This window comes from Mya arenaria, chromosome 5 (assembly GCF_026914265.1).
Source record: "Mya arenaria isolate MELC-2E11 chromosome 5, ASM2691426v1".
In the NCBI taxonomy this organism is placed as follows: Eukaryota; Metazoa; Mollusca; class Bivalvia; order Myida; family Myidae; genus Mya; species Mya arenaria.
This window is the reverse complement of record NC_069126.1, coordinates 33,722,322-33,744,783: the sequence shown is the minus strand read 5'-3', so window position 1 is coordinate 33,744,783 and position 22,462 is coordinate 33,722,322. Positions and strand designations below refer to the sequence as shown.

The 22,462-nt window shown below is 34.2% G+C and overlaps 1 protein-coding gene across 5 annotated transcripts in view; it reads right to left on the bottom strand.

The window, feature by feature from the left end:
* Positions 1-21: 21 nt before the first annotated feature.
* Positions 22-22,462, bottom strand: part of LOC128234741 (transient receptor potential cation channel subfamily M member-like 2) — a 37,159-nt gene continuing 14,718 nt past the window's right edge. For 3 of the 5 annotated variants that reach the window (XM_052949198.1, XM_052949197.1, XM_052949199.1), the window contains 15 exons: positions 20,729-20,838; positions 19,986-20,086; positions 18,967-19,192; positions 17,563-17,777; positions 17,066-17,123; positions 16,353-16,481; positions 13,682-13,936; positions 12,998-13,172; positions 12,551-12,707; positions 10,354-10,559; positions 9,566-9,692; positions 8,976-9,252; positions 8,399-8,522; positions 4,675-4,728; positions 22-4,044 (listed from right to left, as the gene is read on the bottom strand). In XM_052949198.1, the coding sequence (XP_052805158.1) occupies positions 4,721-4,728; positions 8,399-8,522; positions 8,976-9,252; positions 9,566-9,692; positions 10,354-10,559; positions 12,551-12,707; positions 12,998-13,172; positions 13,682-13,936; positions 16,353-16,481; positions 17,066-17,123; positions 17,563-17,777; positions 18,967-19,192; positions 19,986-20,086; positions 20,729-20,838 (2,168 nt within the window). In that variant the 3' untranslated portion in view covers positions 22-4,044; positions 4,675-4,720. Of the gene's footprint in view, positions 4,045-4,657; positions 4,729-8,398; positions 8,523-8,975; positions 9,253-9,565; positions 9,693-10,353; positions 10,560-12,550; positions 12,708-12,997; positions 13,173-13,681; positions 13,937-16,352; positions 16,482-17,065; positions 17,124-17,562; positions 17,778-18,966; positions 19,193-19,985; positions 20,087-20,728; positions 20,839-22,462 lie in introns of all 5 variants that reach the window. The other 2 variants (XR_008261026.1, XM_052949200.1) reach the window with 2 other exon arrangements.

The following is a 22,462-nucleotide window of genomic DNA, read 5'->3' as shown; positions in this document are numbered from 1 at the left end:
CAATGGATACCAGTATTCAAATTACAACGGATACTAGGCATTCAGACACAAGGTAATAGCCTAGCAGACATTACAATGGATACCAGTATTCAAATTACAACGGATACTAGGCATTCAGACACAAGGTAATAGCCTAGCAGACATTACAATGGATACCAGTATTCAAATTACAACGGATACTAGGCATTCAGACACAAGGTAATAGCCTAGCAGATATTACAATGGATACCAGGCATTCAAGCACAAGGTAATATCCTAACATACATTACAAAGGATACCAGGCATTCAAGCACAATGTAATAGCCTAACAGACATTACAATGGATACCAGTCATATAGACACAAGGTAATAGCCTAACATATATTACAATGAATACCAGGCATTCAAGCACAAGGTAATAGCCTAACAGACATTACATTGGATACTAGGCATTCAAGTAGAAGGTAATAGCCTAACATATATTACAATGAATACCAGGCATTCAAGCACAAGGTAATAGCCTAACAGACATTACATTGGATACCAGGCATTCAAGTAGAAGGTAATAGCCTAACATACATTACAATGAATACCAGGCATTCAAGCACAAGGTAATAGCCTAACAGACATTACATTGAATACCAGGCATTCAAGTAGAAGGTAATAGCCTAACATACATTACAATGAATACCAGGCATTCAAGTAGAAGGTAATAGCCTAACATATATTACAATGAATACCAGGCATTCAAGCACAAGGTAATAGCCTAACAGACATTACATTGGATACTAGGCATTCAAGTAGAAGGTAATAGCCTAACATATATTACAATGAATACCAGGCATTCAAGCACAAGGTAATAGCCTAACAGACATTACATTGAATACCAGGCATTCAAGTAGAAGGTAATAGCCTAACATACATTACAATGAATACCAGGCATTCAAGCACAAGGTGATAGCCTTACAGACATTACAATGAATACCAGGCATTCAAGCACAAGGTGATAGCCTTACAGACATTACATTGGATACCAGGCATTCAAGCACAAGGTAATAGCCTAACATACATTACAATGAATACCAGGCATTCAAGCACAAGGTAATAGCCTAACATACATTACAATGAATACCAGGAATTCAAGCACAAGGTGATAGCCTTACAGACATTACAATGAATACCAGGCATTCAAGCACAAGGTGATAGCCTTACAGACATTACATTGGATACCAGGCATTCAAGTAGAAGGTAATAGCCTTACATATATTACAATGAATACCAGGCATTCAAGCACAATGTAATAGCCTTACAGATATTACAATGAATACCAGGCATTCAAGCACAAGGTGATAGCCTTACAGACATTACATTGGATACCAGGCATTCAAGTAGAAGGTAATAGCCTAACATATATTACAATGAATACCAGGCATTCAAGCACAAGGTAATAGCCTAACAGACATTACATTGGATACTAGGCATTCGAGTAGAAGGTAATAGCCTAACATATATTACAATGAATACCAGGCATTCAAGCACAAGGTAATAGCCTAACAGACATTACATTGGATACCAGTCATATAGACACAAGGTAATAGCCTAACATATATTACAATGAAAACCAGGCATTCAACCACAAGTTAATAGCCTAGCAGATATTACAATGGATACCAGGCATTCAAGCACAAGGTAATATCCTAGCATACATTACAAAGGATACCAGGAATTCAAGCACAATGTAATAGCCTAACAGACAGTACAATGGATACCAGGCATATAGACACAAGCTAATAGCCTAACATATATTACAATGAATACCAGGCATTCAAGCACAAGGTAATAGCCTTACAGACATTATATTGGATACTAGGCATTCAAGTAGAAGGTAATAGCCTAACATATATTACAATGAATACCAGGCATTCAAGCACAAGGTAATAGCCTTACAGACATTATATTGGATACTAGGCATTTAGACACAAGGTAATAGCCTAACATACATTACAATGGATACTAGGCATTTAGACACAAGGTAATAGCCTAACATGCATTCCAATGGATACCAGGCATTCCGACACATGGTAATAGCCTAACAGAGATTACATTGGATACCAGGCATTTAGACACAAGGTAATAGCCTAACAGACATTACAATGGATACCAGGCATTCCGACACAAGGTAATAGCCTAACAGAGATTACAATGGATACCAGGCATTCAGACACAATGTAATAGTCTAACAGACATTACAATGGATACCAGGCATTTAGACACATGGTAATAGCCTAACAGAGATTGCATTGGATACCAGGCATTCAGACACAAGGTAATAGCCTAACAGAGATTACATTGGATACCAGGCATTCAGACACAAGGTTATAGCCTAACATGCATTCCAATGGATACCAGGCATTCAGACACAAGGTAATAGCCTAACAGAGATTACAATGGATACCAGGCATTCAGACACAAGGTAATAGCCTAACAGACATTACATTGGATACTAGGCGTTCAGACACAAGGTAATAGCCTTACATGCATTCCAATGGATACCAGGCATTCAGACACAATAAAACAGCCGAACAGGCATTCCAATGGATACCAGGCATTCGGACACAAGGTTATAGCCTAACAGAGATTACAATGGATACCAGGCATTCAGACACAAGGTAATAGCCTAACAGAGATTACATTGGATACTAGGCATTCAGACACAATGTAATAGTCTAACAGACATTACAATGGATACCAGGCATTCAGACACAAGGTAATAGCCTAACAGAGATTACAATAGATACCAGGCATTCAGACACAAGGTAATAGCCTAACAGCGATTACAATGGATACCAGGCATTCAGACACAAGGTAATAGCCTAAAGGTAATAGCCTAACAGACATTACAATGTGACAAAATAAATGTACATTACAATGTGACAGAATAAATAGACATTATATAATTATGTTGAAAAAGTAAGTATATACAACAAATACAAAAAGAAATTTAAAAAATACAACATTTTAAATCTGATTTTACGTGTTTGTATTATTGAAAAGCAACCATAATATTTAGGTTTTAATTATTTGAAAATGTCAGTAAAACAGTGCATATCTTATAATATAATATGTGTAACACAGATATGTTAATTACAAAGTGACACAATAAATGTACATAACAATATGAAAAGATACATGCACATTACAAAGTATCAAAATAAATGTACATACTTATGTGGAAAGCTACAGAAACAAGCTCAGTAGCCAAAAGTTAAACATAAACCCCGTTTAATGAAACAGGGTAAACGCAAAAGACATGGAACACAAAAACAATAATGGAAAGGAAATCCCTCCTAGTAATCCTATTGGGGCTGAAAAGAAGGAGTTATATTAATGTTGTGACATAAAAGTATGGAACATGATTTGGATAATGAATCAGCAGGGTCTGCGAAACTAAACATTATTTGTTTTGGCCTTCCAATAATTTTACAACAACACTACAATTACAAGTAGACTTGACACACGGGTGATGGTCAAAATCGATCAGAAAAAAACCCACAACCAATGTTTACGCACGGACAATATGTAACGCGTAAATGTAACGAGTGTGACTTTGTCTGTCAATACATTACACTCATTCAAGAGGCACAGAAACAGTTATTACAGAAACACTATAATAATATACACAATACATGATTATTTTGGTATATGTCTACATTACATCATGTCAAATCTATCTGACTGAATTTAGGATAGCAAACATTAACGTTTATATCTTTACAAATGATCCGAAGATATGTGTGCCCCGAATCAACATCCTTGTAATTATCTTTTTAATAGTACCTTTAATATATATACCAAATTAAAAGTACTAGAATGTGTTTTTAACATTTTATAGAACTGCTCTCACTTTGCCTCTTGGCACTGTGATTTACAAAGCACATATATGAGCCGTGCAGCTTGTTTAACATTATGCCCCAAGTCTCTCGGCTCCAAGTATAGATGTGAGCCCTGCCATGTAAGCTGGTAAGAGACAATCAATCAGAACGTCAGTGATACATTCTCCCAAACCTGAAAACAGTAAGACACATTCTTTGGATCTAGATAAAATCTAACGAAGTACCACCATATGATGCCAATGCTCATGCATTTCTCTCAGTTGGTCCAGGGGCTTAACTTGATAATTTGACAGGTATGAGACTTGCTACAAATATGTATATTGTCATTGATAACATGTCTACTTAGTTTCAACTGAGTATCCTTATTCGTTTTCATTTGTATATTAAAAAAACACAAGCTTTTAACAAAATTATGAAAAGTGTTTATATGTTCAGTTATTGTGGCCATGTACGTCTCCCGCATTATGACACTTAACCTAATCAAAGTACCCAAATAACAATACCACATTATAGCACACGCTTTCCATATAATTGCATTACTTCAATTATCCTAATAGCGCATTATTGCACTTACCAAGACGCTGCATTATGGTACATATCCTAATTCCGCATTATCAAATTTACCCAAAACAAAATACCGCATTTTAGTACATACCCTTATAATACATTACGACACGTTCACTAATACCGCATTATTGTATCTAACTAGTAAATAACACTACATACTGACATTTACATTAATTCTGCTTTATAGCACTTATCCATACATACTCACTTTCACTTACTTCATTTTGGTACATACCCGAATAACACTTAGCCTTTGTGAGAAGAATTTGAGAATATCATCTTCATATCTCTGCAAAGACAAAAAATACACACTAAGAAAATAATACAATATTAACTAACCTAAAACAATACATTTGTGTGTCTCATTGTTTTAAAGCAAATCAAGTTTTTGTTAGAGTCATTTTTCATTTTCAACGTTGCATTCATTTAGCATCGCCTTGTATAACAAGTTCTATAATCATTACGTCACATATCGATTATTGTTTTGAAAACAAAGTGCGCTATGAATCGTAATCTAAACCTGGGGTCTGCTCAATATATAAATAATCTCAGCGCTTGATAAGTAATATACATCATTATTCATACCTGAAAAACGTCTTTGCAAGCTTATATAATAGAATTATACTATATAATGCAGAGAAACTTTATTGATATATTTTCAATGATGACATGACTTATGACTTCTCCCGTTTGAGACATGTAAGCTTTGTATTGTACGATATTAGATATATATTTTTGTTTAAAATAATTGTTTTGGTACAAAATATGCAAGTTTTCATCATTTTACCAATTTGCTTCAAAATAACCGGGTTAATATAAAAACCAAATTGAATACCCAATTGCCAAAAAGCGTGGAGTACCCAACTAAGTGGGAAATCATATCAGGGACTCAAGGCAATTCGTATTGCTAATTTAATATGTTTTCAGATAATGTATTTTTGTAACATATTGATTAAAATAGATTCCTTATCCGCTCTGTTATATATCTAACTTCACAATAATCTATGATTTCTTACAAAATAGTGCATACAAAATAGTGCTGACATAATATGTAGCAATTAAGTATTATAGCCATGCATTTCCAAGAGTGATAAAATATCATGGAATAGTGAATAAGTATAGCATTGCCTGAATAAATACCAAACAGGGCGCTATTGCAATGAATTCTTTAACCATAAGCATGCATAAAAACAAAACAAAAAGTGGGTTATTTTTATTTTATTTTTTTCCATCTCTCATAAAATATAAAAACAATTAAAAACAAATCATCAAAACTGAACAGAGCTACACTGTGCATCAGAACAGTATATTACATTTTCCCAAATTCTTCATTTTACTTGATACACATAACTATCGTCCAAACAATCTCAAAGTCAAGGTTCAAAGGTTACAAGAGATAGAACAGCTTTTCAAAACATGAAAGTAAAATACTTCATGTACTAGTTACAGAATATCTTCATATTCATAAACATGTCAATTCCATTGTTATATGAACAACTTATGTGAAAAACTACAGCAACAAGCTCAGTAGCCAAAAGTTTAAAGATAAACCACGTTGGCACAGGGTAAGCGCAAAAGACAAAACACAAAAACAAAAAAATCACAAACAAGAATCATGGAACAACAACACAAGTCTGCAAAATACAGTCAAGTTTAAGTTTGTCAAAGTGGGTGTTACCTCTCCGGTGAGGTAAGCCCCTTTCCGCGTTTAAGTTTGATACAATGTAACCCTTTATGTAAGATAAGCTTATATTTAAATGAAAGTTTGACACAATGTTATCATAAGGGGAAATTTTCTTCTATCAAAGTTTAAGTATGATACAAAGTAACCCATAATATGAGATAAAAACCTATCCAAAGTTTGAAACAATGCTATCCCTTATGTGTGGTAAGCCCCCCCCCCCCCTTATGTTATTTTTAAAATTCAATATTGACAAAATGTAACATTTATGTTTACCCAATTCAAATTTAAGTTTGAAACCATGTAAGCCATTTTGCGAGCGAGGCTTCAAGCCAAATTTAAGTTTGATACAATACTACCAATTATGTTAGGCAAACCCTAACTGTTGTTGAAGTTTGATAAAAAGTAACCAATTATGTAAGTTTTTGAGTAAGAACTGATTTTATAAACTAAAGTTTGATACAATTTTACCTTTTGATTAGGGATAGGCCCTTATCCAAGATTAATTTTGATTCAATATAATCCAATATGTGAGATGAACGCTTTAGTCACTTTAGTTTGAGTTTGATATAATGTAACCCATATGTGATATAAACTCATACTAAGACCCTGAACTTTAGTTGAGTATGGCAAAATGCCCGTTCTGTAAGATACCCTTACCAAAGTTAAGGTTTGACACAACAAGCCATATATAAGTTTGTGTATGGCATAATGCAACCACTTATCTGAGATATGCCCCTATCCATGTGTGAGTATGGCACAATGCAGCCCATTATCTGAGAAAAATCCCTATCCTAGTCTGTGTATAGCACAATACAGCCCTTTATCAGATATAAGGTCCTATCTGAAAGTGCGTATGGCACGATGCAGCCCAATATGTGAGAAAATCCATATTCAAATTTGAATATGGCAAAATGCATCTCTTTATCTGATAAAAGACCTTATCCAAGTTTGTGCTAGCCAATGCTATCCCTTAATGAGGTAAGCCCAATATTTAACCTTTTCATATGCTAGCCCCTGGTCTGAGATAAAATACAATTTACCTCTTCATCTGCGAAAAAGCCCCTATCCAAGTTTGTGTATTGCACAATACAAAGCCTAAATGTGAGATATGCTCTTTCCTGGATTTGAGTTTGACACAATGCAACCCCTAACCTGAGATAAGACCCATACCCAAGTTTGAGCTTGGCACAATGCAAGCCCTATGTAAGAAAAGCGATTATTCGAGTTTGTTTATGGCTCAATGTGGAGTCTGTATGTGAATCCCTTTATCTATGTTTGAAATTTAATGCAAATCCTTATCCGAGGTAAGCCCTTTCCCAAGTGGGAGTTTGGCAAAATGCAACCTCTTATGAGTTATGCCCATTCTCAAGTGAGAGTTTGACTAAATGCAAACCCTCTTACGAGATAAGCCCATATCCAAATCTCTGTACGGCACATTGAAGCCCTTTCTGTAAGGTAAGATAAGCGCTAACCAAGGTCTGAGTTTGACCCAATGAAGCTTTTTATTTTAGGTCAGCCCCTATCAAAGGTTGTATATGGCATAATACAGTCCCTTATCCGAGTTACTATCCAGGTTTGGGTATGGCTCATTGCAGCTACTTATAGGAGGTTAGCCCATATCCAATGGCACAATGCAGACCCTAAAGTCAAATAATATCCTATACATATTCATATTTGACACAATGCAGCCCCTTTTCTGAGATAAGCCCTTACAATGCTCCCGCTTATCTGAAGTAAGCCCCTATTAAATCTTAAGTTTGATACAAAGCTCCCCTTATATGAGATAACCTCTAACCCATGCTAAGTTTTGATACAATGTTCCCTTTTATAAGTCTTATTCCAAATTTAGGTTTGATACAATGTTCCCTTTATAGGAGTTGAGCATTTTCTAAACTTTCAGTTTGACACAATTATTGCACGTAACTGAGCTAAGCCCTTATCGTAAATTAAGGTTGACACAATGGGTCTCCTTATAGGAAGTAGAAGCCTGTCAAATAACACAATTGAAACAAAAAGAACAAGTCCCGTAGTCAAAAGTTCAGGTATGCAATCTGTTAAAAGGCACAAGGTAAATGCCCAGACGACACTGAACGAGAGACACAAACGTACAGACAGCTCAAACGGACCCCACATGCATCAAAATAGCTTTATCAATAATTAATGGTATGAATGCCTTAGAAAGGTAAGTGGAACACAACTTTATGCATCCTTTATGTGGGATAAGCCCTTATCCGATAATTTACACAATAAACCCTTATTTGAAATACGCCCCTACCTTCATCCCTGATATTCATTCTGTACAGGACCTCTTGGGCTGGCTCGGCAGGTTTATTCTCTTTCACTGAATTATTTTGTAGAGTCGATATAATCCACTCCAAAGATTTCTGAGTACTTTCCAGCTGCGAAGAAACAATTAAATCATTTCATTAATTCATAAACATTCAGAATGAAAATGTTGTTTAGTACCTACTTGTAGTGTTTAGAAAGCAGTATTTTATAGCATATTGTAAGATAAAAACAATATCATGTACTGCAATGCTTACAATTTGAAACAGACTCATGTGTTCTTGAAGCAATTCTTCACCCCACCTTATCGGACGGTTTCTCCATGTTGGTCAGTACATTTCCAAGCCTCAGTGTGTTTTTAAGTATATTGCTTGCAGGCTACAGAGTAATCCTCACCATGATCCTTTGTAGCCTGATTTTACCTTATCTATATCAACTAACCTATATTATCATGCTGATCAGTTTACTGTTCACTTCAACACCTGCATATGACAGAGACATCACTCAAGCTTATCTTATCCTATGTTATTATTATTAATGTTTAAATATTCTTTATGTTATCCTACCTGTTTTTCAATGATGTTCAGCCTTCTATCCAGTCTAGGTTCAATTTTCACTTTAAGCTGTTGCAGGATCTCCTCAATGTTTGTCAGCCTACTATCCAGTCTAGGTGGAATTTTCACTTCAAGCTGTTGCTGGATCTCCTCAATGTTTGTTAGCCTATTATCAAGTCTAGATGAAATTTTCACTTCAAGCTGTTGCTGAATCTCTTCAATGTGTGTCAGCCTACTATCCAGTCTAGGTGGAATTTTCACTTCAAGCTGTTGCTGGATCTCCTCAATACTTAAACAAATGATGATTAAGAATTTGCATTAAGTGATATTCCTACCTTGATCAAACTAATACGTGCAAAATGCAAAACAATACTACAAGTACTAATAAGAAAAAAATATCAATAAATAAAATGTAACAAAGGGACACATATCATTATTTTTGAGAGTTGTCAAATATTGATGCAGGCAAATATCTTTTATGACTGTATAAGTATAAAAAAAACTTATAAAGGGTTGCGAAAACGTAGAGCAAAAACAAGGAATTTTCTTTGCCAATAAGTCATGTTAAAATTGCGTTGAAAGTGCAAATTATATACACTCACATGTTGTGTGTGCTATCAACCTTGTGTTCAAGATCCGCCACATCTTCCAGTTCCCGTTTTCGATGAAATGCATGAGCAATCACGTTCTCCCATTTTATCAACTCGCGCTCATTCTTAAACTTTCGACCTAAGGATGAAGAATTGTCTATATTTACTTGTTTTATTATTGTATATTACATGATCTCGTTTAGAATAATTCATAGAAAAAGAGGTAGACCTTAGAAAGTGTGTTTATATCCTTATTATAACACATTTTACAAACATCTATTGAAAAGAACGATTGTGTGGCTGATGAATACAACTTTTGAAAGCATACGCGTTTCAAAGCAAAGCTTTCAACGTTTTCAAGTAACATCTGAACTACGAATTTTCTGGAAAAAATGACAAGCAAAATAGCAAGAATTTATTATTTTGTAGTAAAGTCTCTTCACTGATAATTATTTCTTAAAGGCAAATATCCATATAATTGGTGTTTTAATATTTCAATTGAAAACAGTGTATAATACATGGTTTTCATTTTTCATTGGCACAAATTCCATGATAATCATTGTTGCACATTTCGTGGAGCCGTGTAAAAATATATTTGCATATTTACTGCTTTGAAATGCATTGGAAACAAGCTGTGATTAATGATACAGGAAATATGTCTGGATACATTCACTTTGAGTGCCAATTCTCTTTAATCTGTGATGTGTGAAACACGGTTTATCCATGTAATTACAGAGATATTTGCCTTTAAACCATTAACTAGATTACTTCAATTTTCACGTATATCTTAAAATACTTACAAAAGCAATTTTCGGTTTCTTCACGCTGCTTTTTCATAACCTTACAGCAGCACGACTCGCATATAAATCCGAATAGCAAATATATATGCGCGAGAAGAATAAGCGGAGGGAAAAGTACAGGTCGATTGTAGTATTCGTTGATTAGAGAGTAACGCTGGAAGTGCCAATGTTTGTCTGTGTTGTCCTGGACTTTTCGGAACGTGTTGCTGAAGTAAGAGAAACAAAACGTTTGCTATTTAATAATTTACAAAAGCTGTTCCACAGAAAATGCAACTTAAAGTAAAATATCTGAAAAAAAACCTCTACTTTGTGAATCGAGAAAATGACATCTTATCATACTTATGAATGTACAATGGAATAGTCATAAAACACTTCCATCACCTTGCATGTAACTCTTACACCAGTTTCACCATTTACTCAAATTGAAGAGCTAGTTTGATTGGGCGGAAAATTGAAACAATACTTAACTACACTTGTAATTTTCCATGAAAACATAACTTTTTGGAACCACAAACAGAAACACAATCATTTCCTTTAACAACTATAAATGCATTTCGAAATGTTCTGCAGTGAATAACTTACAAATGTTTATATTCCATTTGTTCGTTTTGTTTTTACAACAGATGAAAGGGCACAAATTATAAACGAAAATTTTAAAAGGAGAAACGAGGGCAGAACATGTTGTCTTGTTCTTGCTATGTTTTCCCCCATGATATTTTTAGAATGCATTTATTAGGATTTGTTAAGAATGTTCTAGAAATTTATGGTTATACATTGCATAAACGTTTCAAAATAAACAAGATTCTTATAAAATTTGAGAGAAAGTTCTTGATAATTTTTGTAGTACGTTCTGGAACATTCAAATTTGCTATATTAGAGCATATACGTTCTCTGATTTTGGGAGGGGAGTAAAATTAAATTTCTATAAAATAGTTACCAGCGCAAGAATTTTTATAATTATTATGTGAGGATTAAATTTCAATCTATTGTGGGAATTATTCTGAAAGTGTTGTTGAATATAAATAGTGTCAGTCTGTGGACATTAAAAATACCGTGATCAGTAAAAAAAAAAGTGAACTTTTGAGCTTTGGACACTTTTCTTTATTCTGGCATTTCAAATTTAGCATTTCTTATTTGAAATGTCTTTTGTTCAGAAGCTTGTAATTGAATTGTGTTGTTGTTGTTTGAAATATTGTTGCATGTTTATCTTTCTGCGTTGCGTTTGGTGCTCGTTACAATATATAAATGATAGAGGGAAAAGGTTTTAGTGTAAGATTGTTATATATTTCACCTCGTGAACACAAAAACCTTTATTTCACGAGGAGTGTAGCCACGGGTATAATATTTCCCATTTTGATGCTCACAACGTAAAATATATTGCGAGCTTACACTCAAACGACCAATATTCTTTTTATTATATGCCTTAAAAGACAGGATATAAAATGAGAGTTTGATGAACTGATTTTAAAAATTGCCGCCAAATTGCATTCAAAACTAATGTCATTTCCCATCTCTGTGTGCGCTAACGTTTGATTTGGTATTGAAAGCGGGTTAAAAAATCAAAAAACGTGAAAGATCTTTTATGTTATTTATCTGTTTGGAACAGTGATATATATATTTTTTTTATTTCACTGATAAATCTCTATAAACCATCTGAAAGCATATAATAACAGTGACTGTCAATATTTTCTCTTTTTGGATACATCTTTTTTACTTTATAGAGCATGGAGTTAACGTCAATCTAGACCAAAGGGTGTTGTTTTGAAGTGCGATATTGATATTCAGACAAACTGTTACGTGATTTAAAAACAAAACACAAAATATCTGCGACCTAACCTCCAAATCTTAGGGGGCTTAGCGAAATTGGAAACACACATTTATTTGTTTGTTTTGGCGGATGCATAATTATTGGAAGGCTTTGCACCTTATGGTCTTTTGAATCATAACAAGTAAAAATAAATCGCAATTAAGTCAAAGTAAATCTGACTTAATCGGTAAATATGACGTCATAGTTTTCTGGTGGCCCACTTTATAGCGTTTAAATAAAAGGTACACTTATGTTTAATATATAACCATTCATCACCCTTTAAATTCTCAATTGATTTATTTTCAAACCAAATATTTAGATATTTAAGTCTAATACAACAAACATAAAAGAGGTCTTTTTTAAAATACTATGTTGAACCATAAACCGTACCTGAACATTGCAATAAGAAGATTAAGAAGTAATACATTGGCAATCATCATGTAGATGCCCATCATGATCGGCACTAGCCACTTTCCTGTGTCGGTCGGGCACCTGGCTTGGGTACCATTCAGCCATAATGTAGCGTCGTATGAACAGTCAGCTTCACCTGGGATATAAAATTACATGATGTCTAATAAGGTAACAAGCTATTTAACATATAAGATAAAACATACGTTAAACTTAGCAGTGCAATTGCACAACCAATAAAAAACTCTTTCAATGGTATTCAGATCAGAAAGATATTCAAACCAATTTAACCTTATAGTTTTAACCAATGTTAAAGGCTTGCACTACAAAGCTGTCATGGACACCGATGCTCAAGCTATCACAATACCTGGACATATTTCTTCGAAAAGCAGCCGAGCTAAACATAAAAGCAGGGAAGATACGACAAACCTTCAATTTCTTCAAGAAACAGCTCTCCATAGATGTTCCAGTAGGATTTACGGATGATCTGAACAGCCGTGTTCCAGGTAAGTGGGGAGTTTGGATAGAGGATGGAGTTGGAGGAAATCGCGTACGAGAACACAAACACCATCAAGATCAACAGGAAGTACATTAAGTCCTGAATCTAGAATAGTACAGCAGTAGGGTCGATATTAGTATTATGGTATTGATTAGTGTGCAATTTATGAACACAAACATCAATACGACAAGGAAGTACATCAGATCCTCGATCAGTAAAGTAAAACAGTTTGGGTGACAGATGTAATACGGCATTGTACAAACACACGAACCCTTTTGTAATGACTAGGGCGTTCATCAGACCCTTGATTTATATACTTGACAAAATAGGATAAACCGCCATAGTTATGGTTTAACAAATTATCATGAAATTACCAACAACATCTATATAGGCAGGAAGTACATCAACTTCTACATATAAATAAGAAAAAGTATTAGGTATTTCATATTGTTGGAAAACACAAAAACAATAAAGATGACAAGTAAGGACATCAGAGTGAATGCTTAAATCAGTTGAATTAAAACAAGTCCATCAATGGTTATGAAAATAAAAATGGAAATAGAAATCATTGCATATCAATTCAAAAATGTAAAAAAGACATTGCATTAACTTACCATTTTGCCAATCATAACAAGTTTTGGTCCCAGTTCTTTGTGGACTGAGAAGATATGTAGCAGCCGCAGAAAAAACGTTACAAAGTTGAGAGCAAGGACCACTCTGGCAGCTTCGAACGTTCTCTCGTAAGGCATAAATCGAAGGATTATTCCGATAATGAATACCACTATGGTCATGGTGTCAACTTTGTTCCATGTGTCAGAGATGTAGCTTTGAATTTTCTTGGATAATGTTGTTGAAGAGTTCATTACCATCTGAAGTGTAAGTAAGACAGATATATTTATTATAATTATTCGATTCCCGACCTGGGCGCATACGTGTTATGGTGATGACAAGCCGTACATGTTGGTTTTCTCCGGATTTTCCGGTGTCCTCCACAATACAAGACCACACTCTCGCGCAACAGCGTGCCAACGAGAGTGAATTCGTGTAAGCTAATGCAATTTTCTGTTCTATCGCTGTAAAAATCAAACAAATAAAGTTCAAACAAAAATACATTAATATCAATCCTCTCTTTGCAAAACTGTTTACATTTACGGATTGGAATTCATTTCGGGGGCATTCATGCGATCTTGAACGACCCGCTCAAAATGGCAATTCCCGTATAGCGCTTCATGGATAAATTGCCATTTTGAGCTGGCCATGATCGCAAGATCGCATGAATGCCCCCAAAATGAAAAATCCACAAGATTATCATAATCAGAACGTATCACTGTCACTCTTTATTTTCATGCCTTGAATTTTACAATTCAGTTTAGTTACATTGAACTCGTATCAAGAAGAAAAACTTTCTGTTATAAACTTTGTATTCATGATGTCAAAATATATGAACAGTGTATAAAATGTAAGTAAATTTGTTGCTCTGTTTGTATCGTTTCCAATGTCAACACTTAATAAAAAAGAAACGCGGCCTATAAGTCTTCACTAGTTATAGCAAACTAACATACTTAAGCCTAAACTGTGTTTGCCTCCTTTTCAAATTTAAGAAATTATACTATTTGAAGGGATAAATAAATTGTGATTATGTAGTTAATACTGCACTCGGTCCATTTCGATTCAAAAGTGAAATTTGAATTCACATGTGAACGTTCAACAGGGCCTGGCCGCAAAACTGATAATCGCCGAGTCATGAAATAATCGCGGGAACCTTATACAAATGTGTTACTATTTATACTAACATATTATTAACACCATACACTATTACACTTTACACATTATACACAGATTTTAACGTAACGATTGAAATTGTAGTGTGTAATGAGCATGCGCTTAAGTAACATTTGCCGAAGGTCGCAGAAATCTCTACGCTGGTGCTTCGTCGGGGGCTTTCATGCGAAAATGAACGTCACTTCATTTGTACAGTAAAGTACAAGAAAGAGTGAATTGTTCACTATACCTTTATAAACATGACATAAATCAAAAACAGTGTTCTATAGCATGCTTTTTGTTCTCATAAATATTCAGGTACAAATTTCAAAATAGGTCATTTCCAACATCAAAAGGGCCAAAATGGCTCAGTATCGCTCACCTGATTAAAATGACCAGCAAGTAAGTGGATTTTGCTATTGAATGAATTTGCTACATACTAAGGAAGTTAGTGGTTGCCGAGTAAGTTGATGGTTGATAAGGAGGTTGGATATTGTAAAGGTCAATCAATAGTATTTCTAGGAAAGTCAAAACGTCAGCTGTTTGTTGCCCGGGACAATGGATGTCATAATATGGCAGTCGTTGTTTGTTATGGATGTAGGTGATTCTAATGGAAGTCATTGTTTGCTAAGAAGTTCATTTGTCGGTAAGGAAGAAAATGGTTGCTAAGAAAGTCATTGGTTGCTAAAGAGTAGGTTATTAGTAACTGCTGCATGATTTAACGTACTAAATATCACTCGTCTTGGCCATGTGTTTTTTCCAGGGGTGGATCACGCTTTGACCAAAGGAAAATGATTTGAACAAACTAAATAAGAACTGGATACCTTTTAAGTGAATGAAGTAATTAAATGGTTAAATCATGTTTACCGTATTGAAATTCTGGGTTAGTGTTAAAACTGCCTACCTGTTCCAAGGTCCAACTACCAACTAATCATCAGCTATCGACATTAATTTGGACCTACTGATTTCTAAATCAACAGAGGCCTTTTGCTGGTCATGACCAACGTGCCTATCAGGTTATGAGTCCTTGACCCCAACGTCTGTCAGTTTTTAATTTGAAATAGGTTTTGAGATGAAGGTCATCACGACCTTGACATTTGACTCACTGAGCTCAAAATCAATAGAGTTCATCTAATGATTATCACTATAATGTCGACCAAGCTTGTGGTCACTACATTATACAAATAAACGGTGTTTAATAGGACATGTATATACCCCTGTCTTCGTATTGATATGAATTTCTAAAAAAGTCAACGGCAAAGAGTAACATTTTAAACTTAATTAAAAAGAGAAACGTGAAGTGGTTGTATAAATGAGCACCGAAGCGAGGGGAGTAACCCAATACTGATTTAAACCAGAGATACGCGCCTTGCTGCACATTGTATCTAGTGTACAATGTTCCATTTGATTAGATTTAGAGATAAAGATTTTGCACGATGATGCCAACAACAACAACAAGGCTGTGACAATACCTCGATTTAAGCTACACACAAGTGCAATACTGTTAAAAAAATGTTTAATCACCTGTCTGATTTCCTCCGTTGTAATTGCAAACACCCAGATCATGAGAATGATCTCTTCCAGGTTGACTTGGCGGTCAAACTTGAAAATCAGGATGTACGTGTACAGGCTGAGAAACACGAGGTAAGAACACTGCAAGGCACAGTCAAATACAATGTGATTGTAAAGAACTGCATGAATATGTTTGATATTATAAGACTAAACAGATGAGGAACAAGCAGACACCATCCCTAATCTGATTTGCTCATTATAATAGAAAAGACCACGTTGTCCACAAATATAGTAAAAAGGGTGTTTGAAAAGATCTCATTTTACACAAATATGGTGGAATAGGGATTTGAAAAGTAAAATTAAATAATACAAAGTCGGATGTGGAAAGTGATATTAGGTAATACAAAATCGGACACATAGATGGTAAACAGGACGTTGAAAAAAAATGGTATGATACCACATTGTACACAAAGATTGTGTAATGGGCGTTAAAAAGTAATGACAGTATATATACAACATTGTACACAAAGATGGTAATATGGGCGTTAAAAAATAATAAAAGGTTATACAATAGTGTACACAAAATAGTAAAATGATCGTTGAGTTGTAAATACCACATCTAACACAAATATGATGAAAGGGGTATAGAAAATGAATGGTAGGAAATACCTTTTGTACACACACAGATGGTGAAAGGGGTGCTAAAACATAGTAGCAGAACTTACCAAATTATACAAAAAGATGATGACAGGAGCTGTGAAAAAGTAGTAGAACTTATCGAAACTGAAATGATGAATGAGACAACATGCATTTCAGTTATATTCAAAATGTATGTTGGCGACCTTATATTAGAGGAACATTATAAACATCAAATACAGGGCTATTATTAAAATTGACCACAAATTATGTGGCATGCCATTTATGAAACCATTTTTAACTTTTATAGTTTGTATTTCTAATTCTCGAAACAGTCTGTTACTAAATTAACCTTTGAGTAGGTTTGTATCACGTTGGAGTCTTTTCTTTATTTTCGGTTAACATCCCGTCATCGATACAGTTAACAGTTTAACACAGACCTTCTTATCACTGTACAATATCAATAGTATAAATAAATTACAAAGTTATTCGCACGCTAGACATTGAACCATGTAGACTTGGCAATTTCATCAGCTTCCCTCATGATTGAAATTTTACAGTCGAACTGAACACAAACAACACATACACTGATAGCTCGCTTCCTCTTGTAGCCATAAGCTGGCGCGTTTTCTGTATCTTTATCTTGTTGTTGTGATAATCTTGATTGTTGTGAGAATCTTGGTTGGAATCTCTGTTTTTGTTGTCACCCTTTGTGTATGTTGACTGATGAGCACAGGTATCAGGTTTGGTGAAGTCCAGCAGAACACAAATCAAGAATGGGCAAATCAAGCACAACAGGAGCTTAAAAAAGGGAGAGAAACACATCTATACGTAATATACTTGCATTCGTATGCCTCATCTTAATTACGACCGATAGTTACACCGGTTATAAGACCTTTATTATTTTAAAGTCCCGATCTTAATTATATTCTTGGTTTTATTATGTTGTCTTTGTAGAAACCATGTCAATGTTTGAGAGACCATGAGAAAGTTAGGAACCAAAACCGCTTGTGTGATGGGAAGACACATATTATTAGTTATATCGTTAGTATAAGGTTAATCCCCCCAGTCGCTTCATATTTGTTACAAGGGCGAAGTATAACCCATATACCACCAGCTTCTAAAAGTCTAATGATTATATATCACCGACTAACCATTGTATTTCCAAGACATTTGACACATGGATAAAACTTTCACTATCAATTCTGACTGAGGACTAATGTTACTGCCTGTTCAAGTAGGTCGAATAGTTCAGATGATTTTTATACTATAATTTGTTATTAATTTTTGTTTTACAATATCTTATTTTCATTGCTTATAAATAACAAAATAGTCAGGTTTGATTTTAGAAATGTGTTTTGGCCATATCACATTTTATTTAACTTTTTTGATAAATCAATATCCTGGTAACAAAACTCATGCTGTCCTATTTATATATGGACTTCTTTTATTTATTGTTTAGTGTTACTATGTTTTCGCCACTTTTTCAAATGTTAGGGAGTAATATGGACATATCATCTTTATGTTAAGAGACAGTCTCATTTGCAATTCGCTGAGATTTTTACGGGGTTATCAAATTTACTAAGGCTGTATAATATGTACACATTGATCAATTGTTAACGCTCTTAATTAATTGGATATCATTATGTAGGAGGTAAGATATAACACAAGAAACAATTATCTTCCGCTTCAACAGAGAGGTTTAATAATCTTTAGACACTAAATTTTACTGTTGAAAAGTGCGTTCGTACATGCCAAAAAGCAGCGCGTCCACCAGTCCTACGAAAATCATCCCCTGATTATCTACTGTGACCTAATTTTAAAGTAGTTATACTACATTTATGAAAACATTTTTCGAGTTGTTTAATTTTATTTTTGTTGTTGTTTTTTTGTGTTAAAAGCTTGATATCCCAATGAAAATGAGAACAACAGGAGTTTATATTATTATTATTATTATTAGAAAAGCAAGTCATGTATATAAGTGTCCTACCCTCCATCTCGATATGTCCTGAACAAGTCTGCCATTCCATATCCTGTTTAGCAGAGACTGGCATGCGTTTTGCGATATAAAGTCCTTGTTTTCTGCCTGCACAGCCATCAACATACACGATGTTTTGCCCCATTTGCTTTGCTCCCGTACCAACAAGGCCTGGGTAAAGTCTTCGTCTGTTGAGTGACAATCCGACAATACTCCGGTAGCTAAATCTGACCATTCACTGAAATCAACGGGTAAGCCAGAATTGATAAATAAAACTTAAGAAACGCTTGAGGAGTAGTTTAATTGAAATCGAGTTGTTTAAAATATAATTCATTTCTGTTTGATGCATGTTTTCATTGTATTTTACACACGTTGAACGTATTTCTACTACAATGTCTAATCGAAACTCTTAGCACTTTTCCACAGAAAGAAATACCCTACCACCTGTATATGCTAATGTCAATTATACAATTCATTTGAATTCATAAAGAAACATGAACATCACCAGCTCTAAGGATGATAACTATGTTTTTGATCAGACTATATCGTTGTGTATCGAAAATGATGAAATATCACTTTGTTTGTATATATTGTGCGTTTAACATTTTATTTGTAAGTGTTCAGAAGGGAATGCCCCTGACCTGGTAACAAACTTGAAAAAAAAAACAAATATGTAAGCCCCATATAGAGAATATTGCAAACAGTAATTCAAACACTTTTTTCTGTCTTCTTTTGTAAAATAAATATGTGAATTGTAATTGTGAAAAATTATTTTAAAACCTACCTGACTCGACAAATAAAAACAAAAAAATAAAGACTTATGGCCTTTAACTGTCCAATAACACTAAATTAAGAATGGATTTTACATGGTCTTATGGTGACAACAAAAGCAACACTGACAATAAAAGGTTAAAGAAAAATTCAAACCACACTATTTTTTTTCAACTAACACTTATATGTACCATTGCTTAACACCATGAGAACAACTAAACGGAATTTCATATGTATTCCAAATTCTGAAATACTCTTACGTTATGAATGCCTGTATTCTCTTGACGAGCTCCTTGTCATCTGTTTTCCTTAACATGGTCTTGAGCAGGTTGTTACCAACCAGAGCCGTAGCTATGGGATCCTGTAATACGTAAATAAAAGAGAACGTTTAATTTTTTGTTCAAAAAGCAAGTTTCAATTATGAGTACAAAACATCTACTCTTAATTTGTGTACATTAAACAATTTTCAAAAAGTGTGAAATAAATAACTTTCAATTAAAATGTAAATCAGACAACTTTCAGTTCGATTGTTCGATATTAAATAACTTTCTATTATTAAAGTGTATGCATTGAAATGTTTCAATTGAATTGTATACATTGAATTAGTTTCAATCGAAGGATGTGCATACTACGACTTTGCACTAAAATGAGGGTACTGACAAGAAATCATTTGGTCTGCATGGTACAAATAACTAGCAATTTATGTGCATCAAACAACCTTCAATCTGTTTGCATATCTATATGCATCAAACAAATCTAATTTATGTGCATTAGCTCTTAAAATGCAAAATAAATTCATTATAGTCTGATGATAGAGTTGAAAAGTGTTGGTCAGGAAAAATGTGTTTAAATGCCCTTTAAAATTTGCAACAACCGAAACTGTCATTGTCAAAGATTTCAAAATAACTGGGTACAAATGGGAATAAGTCGGACCTAGCCTTTTGTCTGCTTCTCACATGTTGATTATAGACGCCAAAATGCGTATAAACCCGAAATATCTTACTTTCCCTTCAGCCCAGCACAGTTTTGCCATGTCTTGATACATCATCAGTATCGACCAGACAAACAGTTCCAGAAAAGGCTGTTCAAATTGACAGGACATATAATCTTCTTCTGGAAAATAATGAAAGAAGTACATTGATGCTTTTAAAATATATTATTAAAATGCAGGGCTGGACCAAGGATTTGAAGTTAGAGAGTGCGCACTTCGTACGTACATCACTCGCTCAGGAAGCAAAACAAATAGGCTCTAAATATGATATGGGGATTGAGGACTTCCTTCAGAACATTGTGTTTATTTTAAGTCTAAACTGGTGCATAAGGTTGCCTTGGTTACCATCTTTACATAAAATTACCTTCTTTTGAATAATTTCAGATGGATCATCCGTACCGTGCATCTCCAAGAATAGCTTGTCATTATATCTTAATCATATCCCGTGTAAACCGTGTATCAATATTCATCCTATATTCGTTAATATGCATGTTAAACTTAAATCAGAATTTTCATCAGACTAAATCGACGAAAACATAGCAGGCATTGGATTTTAATTGTTCAACTTTTATCAATACCCTGTTTAAACTAAAAATACGCCTAAACTGAGTATTTGGTGTCGCGTAATGTCTATCCCTGTAATGGAAAAAGGAAATGCCAATCATTAAATATTTGGTAAAACGATAAAAAAGTATTTTGGGGGCAGTTTTACTTATTGAGTTATGAAATTTGGGAGTAAATGCTTTTAAAACAATAATGCGGATTTCAACGTTGGTGACCCTATTCACTTTATTTCAGCCTGTTATACAGCCTGTCGATATTAATTATGTTTTATGCGGATCCCGCAGGAACACAACCTGTTGAAATCAAGTGTCCTTTCTCGAAGTCAGGTGTCCCTTTATCTGTGAGCTAGTAGGGGCTTTTAACCGACACTTTGTTAAATGATTTTGTATGACGGATGGTGCATAAGGTCTCGTTAATGCTTCCGATTTAAATGTAAATTTAAAGCTGCTTATTAAATTAAAAAATAACAATATGTCTTGAATACTTTTCATACGAATGAAATGCGTATGAGTACGAATTATGCCTATAAAACACAATCAGTACGCAACAGAAGTTTTACTGTTGGAATGTTTCGGCAATTTTCAACAGTGTGTTTTGCTTTCCCGATACAAGTGTTTGCAAATCCATGTTCTCCAATAATATAAAGAATTAGTTGTAAATAAAACAAAAACAATCAATTTAGTATACAAACAATTTGAAACCGGAATATGACTAGCAAAAACAGAGGTGTGCTCTTTAACACCAAATGGGCTTAATTATAAGCAATCAATTTTTTACGCTTAATTAAATTTTGCTTCCACTTAACATGTATTTTGGGTTTCTAAATAACTTTCTGACAACAAAATATCTTGTCTCGACTTCAATGTTTTGAAGTACTGCCCTTAAAATAGGTACCTTCGAGATCCAGGGACCGTTAGTGTCAAATACGATAAAACAAATATGTTTGTTTGGAATTGTCACATAATCTGTCGGCAATCTTAAGCGCATAATTCAGAGAGGGTTTAAGGATTTGGCTTAAGAGAAATTCCACTTTTAGAGCGCATCTAAACAAATACGCCCTCTCAAAGAATATGAAGAAAACATGGTTTCAATGAGTCATTTCAACAAAAGATTTAATCGTTTAGGTGTGAAATAGTGCATTATGGTGCATTTTGTAATTGGTTATTAACATGAAAAAATAAA